The sequence below is a fragment of the Manis javanica genome, chromosome X (assembly GCF_040802235.1).
Source record: "Manis javanica isolate MJ-LG chromosome X, MJ_LKY, whole genome shotgun sequence".
NCBI classification, from domain to species: Eukaryota; Metazoa; Chordata; class Mammalia; order Pholidota; family Manidae; genus Manis; species Manis javanica.
Window position 1 is genome coordinate 49718924 of NC_133174.1, and position 11363 is coordinate 49730286.

Here is an 11363-nt window from a genome sequence, read left to right on the forward strand (position 1 = left end):
TTCCAACAGGAGACAGGATCTCAGGGAAACCTACTTTGTTCTCCCTATTTATCCCATTGCAGCATCTTCCCTGTAATATCAATTATCCATTTCTTCATTTATTTTTCCTCCCTAATGCTTATCACTTATATATTCACTATATTTCACTTGTGTTATATTTGCTATTGTGTGTCTCCCACATGAAAATGAAAGCCCGTAAAGGTAAGGTTATTTTATTTGTGTCCTTTGTTCATTACCATATCATAAGTACCTATGCCTAGAAGACTGGCGAGAAGAGAGCACATCTGAAGTAAGTATTCATGGGAGGAAGATAAAGCTAATAAATTAAAAAGCAAATGGGAGCAAGTAAGCAAGTAAGTGTAGGCTAGGCAGTTTCCCCTGGGTCTATCTCCAAAGCTAATTCAGATGCCTCCAGCGGACAACTGGGCATTTTGTTGAGTGAAGCAGGCCAGCTTGGGGGCATGGCCAACCTGAGAGAGCATTCTGAGTCTAAAACGGGCTGAGCCCTTCCTCAGACCCAACTGCTTGTATCCTTATTGGAATGTGGGCCCTAATCCTCAATTTATTGTTTTAGGGTTTTTTGTTTGTTGTTGTTTTTATTTTCAGATGAGCCAGAAACATAGACTTTTGTAATGTGAAATCTCCCAAATGTCTAAGTAGCTAATTGAAAATTAGAAAGCAATAAAAATACAAAGATCAAACAAAATATGAATAGTTGGTTGCAATTGGCTCATGGATGGCCTGCAGATGTTTGCTAGACTAAATTGTGTGATGTATGAAAGAAAACTAATCCCTGCTATGGTGGGGTGGGTTTGCCTTGCGTAATTCTTGAGGCAAACAGCTTCAGTTCATGTTGGGTGGAGAGTAAACCGGAATTACCACCTTCTTACAACTCCTGGAAGCTCCTTACTTCCTCCTCACCCCTGCTGTACATGGAGTTTAGGGAAGTCTAGACAGTGGGGGTTGGGGGTGCATCACCAGAGCTCTCTCTTTGAGGGATGGGGGTATATTTTACTGAAATGTGGCGTGGGGAAACCAGAGAGAGGGTTTTGAAGGGAACTTCCACAGCAGGCCTGGGAAAAGGCAAGGAGGAGAGGAAGAGACCCATGTGTTGGGGCACCCTATCTCTGAGGGACTTTTTTGGGGTAACCACACCCTCTCACCACCAACCATCACCCAATGACGTGACGCTATTCTGAAGAAGCAGTTGTACAAAGTCACAACTCCCAGCCCCACTGCACGGTGCCATCTATCTCACCTGGAAACAGAGCTCCACAAACTTTCATTCCAGCTGCCTATGGGCTTGAGGTGGGCAAGAGTGACCAGTGGTACCTGTGAGGAGTCGGTAGCCACCGGCTTTGTTGGGGTATAGCTAGAATGAGGTTTCTGGGGGCAGCAGATCTCTATGTGGTGGAGCCACCTATGGTTTCAGGCAGCTGCTGAGAGAAGCATGGATTGTCAAGTACTCCCCATGCCCCAGAGAGAAGCATTAGGTTCAATCCTCTGATGCCTCTCCTCTGTAGGGAGATAAAGTTCAGCTCAGTAGGAGGAAGAACCAGTGAGAGGAATGCTGTACCTGGGTACAAACCAAATTCTATTTTTCTGGATAAAATACTTCTCAAATGCAAGGTGGCACATCTCTTAAGTTGTGAGTGCCCCACTGACCCCCACAATTCCCCACAAGAACTGCTTATCCAGTGTAGGGGAAATGAACCAAGATGTTCAGGTCCAGGATTTACTGCACCTGTAACTTCTGGGAAATGTGAGGAGGCCACCGTGCTTATTGGGTGCTATGTTAGAGTGTTTAGGCTGAGGGCTGGGGTTCTGTTCAGCAGGTGTGGCATAACTCCCTGAAATAGGAAAAGCCTTTTAAGGTTATAAACTTGTCTCCTGCTTAAGTCTTAAGTCATCCCTGTCAAAATGCCTTTCCAGGGACCCTCCAATCCATCTGGCTTATTTGACAGTTGCCACATTATTTGTGCACAGAGCCAGGGAGGGCACTGTGGATACTGCCAGAAGTCCAACTTTTTTCTGGGCCTTTCCATGCCTCACGGTCCCCACTCCTTACATCTCTTTTTCTGCATGCTTGCTCCCTCTGCCGGTCTTTCTTCTTAGAAGTGCCCCTTCCTCAGTGGCCCTCTCCTTCTGGCCCCTCCCATTGAGCATCCTTTGGCCTCTCCCCAGATCCTGCCAACTTTGCCTTTCTGCCCCTTGCTCTGGACCTCTTCTAAGCTTCTTTGCATTTCTCTACTCAATTTATTCTGTCTGTTTTCCTCTAAGTCCCAGGACCTCACTCTCCTCTGTTATCCCTCACCCTCTTCTAGTTGGGTGCCTCCCCCTCTTAGCCACTCCTCCCCTCAGGGAGCCTCTCCACTTCTGGCACCTCCCCACCTCTTCCTAAGCAGTCATCTCCCCTTTTTCCTTCCCCCACAGCCCATGTCTAGTTCTTTCTGTCCCCCTCCCTAGACCAGACGAGCTAAGTCCTATTCCATTTTTAGATGACTGATTATGATACTAGCTGAACTTTACTCACAGCCTGAATTTACAGCTGTTCCTTCCTTTCATGCCCCATCCACCAAACACACCCAATCTTTTCAACATGACAAAGTCCATACACACAGCATGTCATGTCCACATAAATTTGTATTTTTCAGAACAAAACAACAGTTATGCTGGCAAAGATGTTGAATTAACAGAGACCCTAAGCTTTCAATACACTGAAAAGCAACATTATTTTGCATGTCTACAAAGTATACATTTGTTTTCACAAATGTGGCAATTGTTTACCCTAACAGTTAGGACTTTTTCACCAAATCATAGACATAGATATGGAAATCATCATCAAACTTGATGAAATACACAGAGGGTTTGGCTTCTACTTGGTGAATGACCATGCCGATCCGTTTGGAGCCATCTTCTTTGGTATATTCCACATGTTTACCTATCAGGCCATCTACAACTCCTCCCGGCTCCCTCTCTGCTGGAGGAGACTCACTGGACTCTGGCATGATACGGAGGTCTCCTTCTTTATAATCATCTAGAAGCTGGTACATGTACAAGACAGGATCTTTCTCATACGTAATATAAAACCAGGCTTTCATGATCGGTGCTTGGGCTAAAACCATTCCCCTCCATTCATCCTTAGAGCCATGCTCACCCTCAAACATATGTTCCACAGCTTTACCAATTATGGTACTTGCAAGGTTTGCATCACTGACTTGAGATGATGCCACCCTGTCGGAAAGAATTTTAAGAGACAATACTCTTTCATCTCTGTGAAGCTCTAGTCCATAGACACAGTCAATTCCATCGTATTTCACCAGATAAAGAGAGGGATTTATAGGCACCTGATCCAGCACAGTTCCTTTCCACTGGGTGATGGGCTCATCGCCCTCCTTCCATCCGTGTGAAATTCTGCAGCCCACGATGTTCCTGCGGGGCTGGGATGAAGGTCGGCCTCTCTGCTTCTTTTGGGAGACTTTTTTCTTCGTCATGTTTGCAGACCCGGTGGCCCGTCCCACAGCTGCCCTGGTTTGTTGCCCTTCTGCCTCCTGTGCGTTCGGGGTCTTCATGCCTGCAGGGGGAGGAGAGAAGGTAAGAGAAGCATTCAGTAGTATGTCATAAGGTGAAATTCTCCTGATAGCGACTTCTCTATGTACCCTGCGCAGGCGCCTAATTTTCCCCATGAGCCTGGCAGCAATGCTGGAAATCCTGGCTGCGTGCCTGCAAGTGCTCTCTCTAGCGTTCTTTTAGGCTGCGGGGAAGGGCAGGCAGCGGCAGTGGTGCTAGCTGGGGTTTTAAGAACTCTGCAGGAGGGGGCGGGCTACCTCCTTGTGAAGAGTCCACTGCCTCCACCACCCGCCACTGGCGCCCACTTCCAGTCTACAGCAAAGCGCCTGTCCCTCCACGGCCTTGACCCACACGCACTCACTGTCCTCCTGCCCCGAATGCCTCAGCGTGCTGCCCACACACCCCATCTGCCCAAAAGTGCTTCCCCGGCACGTTGCGCTCTCGCTTCCCCGTGCTCACCTTCAATTTCTTGCCTGGCTCCAAACGCCAGCCCCTTTTCCTATTGCCCGCCGCACTCCTCCCCAGGCTCACCCGGTGCCCTCCTCCACCCCGGCCTCCTGCAGGAGTCTCTCCCATCCCCCTTCTCCATCCTGGCGCCCACCAATGGCCTTGCCCTGCCTGGCGTCCACCGCCCTGGATCGAGGGCCTCACGTGCTCAAATCGGACACCTCGCGGCTGCCTCAGCTGTGAGCCTTTATCGAAATAGGATCGGAAGGCGACGAGCCTGGTGCTTGCAAGAGCTGGGAGGAGAGGATCCGCAGGCGAAGAGGATGGCGGCAGTGTCCCTAGCTCTGGGCTCGCGGGACCTCCGCCTCCCTGTTGGCGGCGGCGGCGGCGGCGGCCCCTCTGCCACATCGGGTTCCTACCAGCCGCTGCCGCCGTTTCAGTCTCCTCCCTCTCTCTGTGAAGAACTATGGTCTTAATTTCTTTTTGGAAAGGAGGCCTTCCCTTTCTGGTGAACACTGTGCTGCTAGCCTTCCTTTCCCTGGAGGCAGTCTTGGGTTCTCGTCCCTTTTCCAAAATTCAGTTCTGTGGGTCCTGTGGTGGTCCTTTACTCTTTTCTTCCTCCCCACCTCCACCCTCTCTGGCTCTCTAGCTCCACCCCTCACCTCTCCTCCTGGAGTGCCCTTTCATTTTACACACATTGCTCACCTTTTTTGTTTACACATTCACTCAGAAGTATCTTTTCAAAACATATATGGATACAGAAATTCTTTATAGTCATACATAAATGTCTATGAATGCCAAAAACATACCTTTATCCAGGTACATAGCACACATATCTATTATTTTCATACACAGTGATATACATTGTAAGAGTTTCTACAAAGCAGGTATAGGCTTTTTTTGAAATATAGGACCTAGCTTTAGAGAAATAGTGGCTTGTTTTAAATTTATAGAATTATTCTTAAATGTGATTGCAATTTGCATAAAACCTTATCTAGTTTTGCATACGGTGGTATCTATTTTGAGTGTTGTTTGTAACTTTTTTTGTTATTCATCATTTTTTCATAATACCCATAATTCTATAAAATATCAATGAGGTTATGTTGTATCAGGTAGGTTATCAGTTACATGCAAGAAGAAAGCAATGTAAAGCTTATTTAAAACAAAAGTTATTTATTGACTAATTATTTGAAAATCTAGTAAGTGTCAGATGAGGCTTAATCTAGTGGTCAGTGTTATGGGCTGGATTGTGTCTCCTCCAAATTTATATTTTGATGTTTTCGCACCCAGTACCTCAGAATGTGAATTTATTTGTAGATAATTAAGGTACAATAGGTTTACAATGAGTGGACCTTAATCCACTATAACTGGTGTCCTTATGGGGAAAAAGAATTAGAACACAGACACACAATATAAAGACCATATGAAGACAGGGAGAAGAAAGTCATCTACAAGTAGAGCAAAGAGATCTCAGAAATAACTATAACTGCTCACACCTTGATCTTGTACTCGTAGCCGTCAGAACTGTGAGAAAATAAATTTGTGTTGTTTAAGTCACTGAGAATGTGGTACTATTTTAATAAATGAATACACTCAGTGATGCCAAAAGCCTAGTTTGTTGTGTGTCCCATTTTCCCTTTGATGTCAGTGTCATCCTGAAGCTTATGTTACTTACTATATGGCAGTCAGCAACTTTAGGAATTACATGCTGCCGTATTCACACATAGTGACAGAAGGAACCTCTTTAAGCAACTTTTGATAAAAGTTTTGCTTTGCTTTCATTGAGACCATAATAGATCATTTGCCAGCCCTTGTGATAAGACCAAATACAATTCAATGCCCACTTATTTTAGGTCCAGTTTGTATAATTATTTCCAAAACATTCACATTAACAAATTGGATCTATTTGAATAATTGGTTTGTGCTAGCCAATCGCCACCCCTGCAGTTGGGGGTGGGGTCAATCCCACCAAAATGACACAGGTACTACACAATCAAGGTGGATTAAAATAGATACTGGTGAGATAACCAAGAATGTCCATGGCATTTCCAGTTTATTATTTTGAAAGACTGTCTAAAAATTTTTATAATTTTTCCAAAATTTTTGTTTCTCTGATAATATTCCTAAAAGTCCTACTGTCAAATAGTTGCAGATTTGTTCATAGCTCCTTGACTAGGTCATACAATTTACCCCACTCAAAATTTTTATTTCTAAATTCTTTCATCTTGTGGATATTTTTACAACATTCCCTATGACATCTCCTATCCTTGGAGTTCTTTGAAAGATTTATGAAAAATATTCCACAGAGAATTGGGCAAGACCCCTTTACATTTATCCTTTCATTTTCATGATTTTGAATTGTCTGACGCCATAAGTGTAACCATTAGGACTAGATGAATACATGAAATGTTCCATGACATCAGAGCTCACGTTGTACTTAGAAACCAACACATGTCTCCTCTCCTTAAACATGGCTTTTTGACCTCTTTTTCTTTAGTGTTATCTTCAACAATGAGTCCTAACCTATGTGCCCTCTTGGGAATTAAGGTGATGTAAGAAGAATTTGATAATAGGCCTATTGGGTACCTGCAGGAAGGAATTTGATGTTGTTTCAGAAAGTATTTGTCTCAATACTAACTCAGCTAGAAACCATGTAATGCATAGGAATGGCCCCTTAAATACTGACCTCTGAGGGATTATCCTTCTCAATTGTTTTCACTTACCCCACCTTTTGCCTTTCCCAAACAACAAATGTTTTAAGGCCTGACATATTTCTCATGTACTATCTTCTCTTTTTTCTTAACCTTATTTATCCTTTTTTCAAATTACTTCCACATCTTCCATTTGCTTTTGAGATCACATTGCCCGCAAGTTTCAGGCTTCCTATCCTTCTTCAAAACAATTATTACACTAAGGATTCACCCAGAAGTACTCAGAAATCCACAGAATTTTTCATGTATTATCTTGACCACACATCTATTAAGAAATTCCACTTAAGTTCCTTGAGCCAAATATGTATAATGGCATTGTATATATCTGTGGTACGAATTCAATTTGGATAAAAGCAAAAGCCATTCCATATTTATGGTTTTTGGTCACAGGACTAGCACTCTACTTTTAAAACACAAGTTTTTGAGAGACATAGTTACAATGATCATCAAGAAAGGGGGAAGCTTATTGATGACCACAACTATCTCTCCCACTGTCTTGTCATACTATATTGAGTCCTTTACTTCCTTTGTTTTGCTGCACTGGAAAATAAGGACAGTTCTTCACTATGACTGATACATTGTGGAGTAGTCCATCTAAAGATTGAGCTGAGCTAGGATTACTGCCCTTTCAGAAGCCCAACTAAAAGAATGTGCTGATATGTCTTTGTAGATTTTCTCAACATGTGTTCAGTTCTTTATAAGGCTAATTCTCACCATGAAACTGTAACAGGAAAGTACTATCCAAGGCTGCTTCAAAGTCCTTTTTTATTTTTTATTTTGACATCATTAATGTACAACTACTTGAACAACATTATGGTTACTAGACTCCCCCTATTATCAAGTCCCCCCCACATACCCCATTAGAGTCACTGTCCGTCAGCATAGTAAGATGCTATAAAATCATTACTTCTCTGTATATACTGCCTTTCCCATGTTTTCCCCCCCAACACATTATGTGTGCTAATTGTGATGCCCCTTTTCCCCCCTTGTCCCTCCCTTCCCACCCACCCTTCCTAGTCCTTTCCCTTTGGTAACTGTTAGTCCATTCTTGGGTTCTGTGGTTCTGCTGCTGTTTTTGTTCCTTCAGTTTTTTCTTTGTTCTTATCTTCCACAAATGAGTAAAATCATTTGACACTTGTCTTTTTCGGCCTGGCTTATTTCACTGAGCATAATACCCTCGAGCTCCATCCATGTTGTTGCAAATGGTAGGATTTGTTTTCTTCTTATGGCTGAATAATATTCCACTGTGTATATGTACCACATCTTCTTTATCCATTCATCTACTGATGAAAACTTAGGTTGCTTCCATTTCTTGGCTATTGTAAATAGTGCTGCGATAAACATAGGGGTGCACCTGTCTTTCTGAATCTGAGAAATTATATTATTTGGGTAAATTCCTAACAGTGGAATTCCTGTGTCAAAAGGTATTTCTATTTTGAGCTTTTTGAGGAACCTCCATACTGCTTTCCACAATAGTTGAACTAAATTACATTCCCACCAGCAGTGTAGGAGGGTTCCTCTTTCTCCACATCCTCACCAACATTTTTTTGTCTTTTGGATGTTGGCCATCGTAACTAGTGTGAGGTGATATCTCATTGTGATATTAATTTGCATTTCTCTGATGATTAGCGATGTGGAGGATCTTTTCATCTGCCTGTTGGCCATCTGAATTTCTTCTTTGGAGAAGTGTCTGTTCAGCTCCTCTGCCCATTTTTTAATTGGCTTATTTGCTTTTTGTTTGTTGAGGCACATGAGCTTTTTATATAATTTGGATGTCAACCCCTTATCAGATCTGTCATTTATAAATATATTCTCCCATAATGTAGGATGCCTTTTTGTTCTACTGATGGTGTCCTTTCCTGTACAGAAGCTTTTTAGTTTGATATAGTCCCACATGTTCATTTTTGCTTTTGTTTCACTTGCCTGTGGAGATATGTTCATGAACAAGTTGCTCATGTTTATGTCCAAGAGATTTTTGCCTATATTTTCTTCTAAGAGTTTTATGGTTTCATGACTTACATTGAGGTCCTTGATCCATTTTGAGTTTACTTTTGTGTATGTGGTTAGACAATGATCCAGTTTCATTCTCTTACATGTAACTGTCCAGTTTTGCCAACACCAGCTGTTGAAGAGGCTGTCATTTCCTCATTGTATATCCATGGCTCTTTTATCATATATTAATTGACCATATATGTTTGGGTTAATATCTGGAGTCTCTATTCTGTTCCACTGGTCTATGGGTCTGTTCTTGTGCTAGTATCAAATTGTCTTGATTACTGTGACTTTGTAGTAGAGCTTGAAGTCAGGGAGCATAATTAACCCTCCTTTATTCTTCCTTCTAGGTATTGCTTTGGCTATTCAGGGACTTTTGTCATTCCATATGAATTTATGAACTATATGCTCTAGTTCATTGAAGAGTGCTCTAGGTATTTTGATAGAGATTGCATTGTATCTGTAGATTGCTTTAGGGAGGATGGCCATTTTGACAATATTAATTCTTCCTAGCTAAAAACATGGGATGAATTTCCATTTGTTAGTGTCCTCTTTAATTTCTCTTAAGAGTGTCATGTAGCTTTCAGGGTACAAGTCTTTCACTTCCTGGATTAGGAGTATTCCTAGGTATTTTATTCTTTTGATGCAATTGTGAATCGAATTGTTTTCTTGATTTCTCTTTCTGCTAGTTCATCATTAGTGTATAGGAATGCAACAGATTTCTGTGTATTAATTTTGTATCCTGCAACTTAGCTGAAATCAGATATTAGTTCTAGTAGTTTTGGAGTGTATTCTTTAGGGTTTCTTATCTACAATATCATGTCATCTGCAAACAGGGACAGTTTAACTTCTTTCTTGCCAATCTGGATGCCTTTTATTTCTTTGTGTTGCCTGATTGCCATGGCTAGGACCTCAAGCACTATGTTAAATAAAACTGGGGTGAGAGGGCATCCTTGTCTTGTTCCTGATCTTAAAGGAAAAGCTTTCAGATTCTTGCTGTTAAGTATAATGTTGGCTGTGGGTTTGTCATATATGGCCTTTATTATGTTGAGGTACTTGCCCTGTATACCCATTGTGTAGAGAGTTTTCTTCATGAATGGATGTTGAATTTTGTCAAATGCTTTTTCGGCATCTATGGAGATGATCATGTGGTTTTTGCCCTTCTTTTTGTTGATGTGGTGGATGATGTTGATGAATTTTCAAATGTTCTACTATCCTTGCATCCCTGGGATGAATCCCACTTGATCATGATGGATGATCTTTTTGAAGTATTTTTGAATTCGGTTTGCTAATATTTTGTTGAGTGTTATGTCATCTATGTTCATCAGGGATATTGGTCTGTAATTTTCTTTTTTTGTGGTGTCATTGCCTGGTTTTGCTACTAGAGTGATGTTGTCCTTGTAGAATGAGTTTGGGAGGATTACCTCCTCTTCTACTTTTTGGAAAACTTTAAGGAGGATGGGTATTAGGTCTTCACTAAATCTTTGATATAATTCAGCAGTGAAACCATCCATTCCAGGGAATTTGTTCTTAGGTAGTTTTTTGATTACCAATTCAATTTCTTTGCTGGTAATTGGTCTATTCAGATTTTCTGCTTCTTCCTGGGTCAGCCTGGGAAGGTTTTATTTTTCTAGAAAGTTGTCCAGTTTTTCTAGGTTATACAGTTTGTTAGCATATACTTTTTCATAGTGTTCTCTCATAATTCTTTGTATTTCTGTGGTGTCTGTGGTGATTTTTCCATTCTCATTTCTGATTCTCCTTATGGGTGTAGACTCTCTTTTTTTCTTGATAAGTCTGGCTGGAGGTTTATCTATTTTGTTTATTTTCTCAAAGAACCAGCTTCTGCTTTCATTGATTCTTTCTATTGTTTTATTCTCCATTTTATTTATTTCTGCTTTAACCTTTATTCTGTCCCTCCTCCTACTGACTTTGAGCCTCATTTGTTCTTCCCGTTCTAGTTTCATTAATTGTAATTTTAGACTGTTCATTCAGGATTGTTCATCTTTCCTGAGGTAGGCCTGTATTGCAATATATTTCCCTTTTAGCATGGCATTTGCTTTGTCCCACAGATTTTTGTGTTGTTTAATTACTGTTTTCATTTGTCTGCATATATTGCATAATCTCTGTTTTTATTTGGTTATTGATCCATTGATTATTTGGGAGCATGTTATTAAGCTTCCATGTGTTTGTGGGAATTTTCATTTTCTTTGTGTAATTTAATTCTAGTTTCATACCTTTGTGATATGAGAAGCTGGTTGGTACAATTTCAATCTTTTTTAATTTACTGAGGCTCTTTTTGTGGCCTAGAATACATCATATACCATGTGCATATACCATGTGCACTTGAAAGGAATGTGTATCCTGTTGCTTTTGGATGGAGTGTTCTGTAGATGTCTGTTATGTCCATCTATACTAATATGTTGTTCAGTGCCTCTGTCTCTTTAATTATTTTCTGTCTGGTTGATCTGTCCTTTGGAATGAGTCATGTGCTGAATTCTCCTAAATTGAATGCATTCCATTCTATTTCCCCCTTTCATTCTGTTACTATTTGTTTCACATATGTAGGTGATCCTGTGTTGGGTGCATAGATATTTATAATAGTTGTATCTTCTTGTTGGACTGACCCCTTTATCATTATGTAAT

General features: G+C 41.3%; 1 protein-coding gene across 4 annotated transcripts; it reads right to left on the reverse strand.

Moving 5' to 3' along the window:
• Nucleotides 1-2625: 2625 nt before the first annotated feature.
• LOC118967575 (spindlin-2) lies at nt 2626-4604 on the reverse strand. 4 transcript variants are annotated; one of them, XM_036994141.2, is made up of 2 exons: nt 4184-4604; nt 2626-3574 (listed from the first exon to the last, which is right to left on the reverse strand). In XM_036994141.2, exon 2 carries the CDS (start codon nt 3570-3572, stop codon nt 2796-2798), a length of 777 nt encoding a protein of 258 aa, XP_036850036.1. In that variant the 5' UTR covers nt 3573-3574; nt 4184-4604; the 3' UTR covers nt 2626-2795. The 4 variants fall into 4 exon arrangements, with proteins under 4 accessions (XP_036850036.1, XP_036850035.1, XP_036850034.1 ...); XM_036994140.2 differs by having other exon boundaries at nt 4222-4600; XM_036994139.2 differs by having other exon boundaries at nt 4172-4599.
• Nucleotides 4605-11363: the final 6759 nt, after the last annotated feature.

Coding starts and splice junctions, on each gene's coding strand:
- LOC118967575 (XM_036994141.2), bottom strand. CDS start 3,572: ATGAAGACCCCGAACGCACAGGAGGCAGAAGGGCAACAAACCAGGGCA.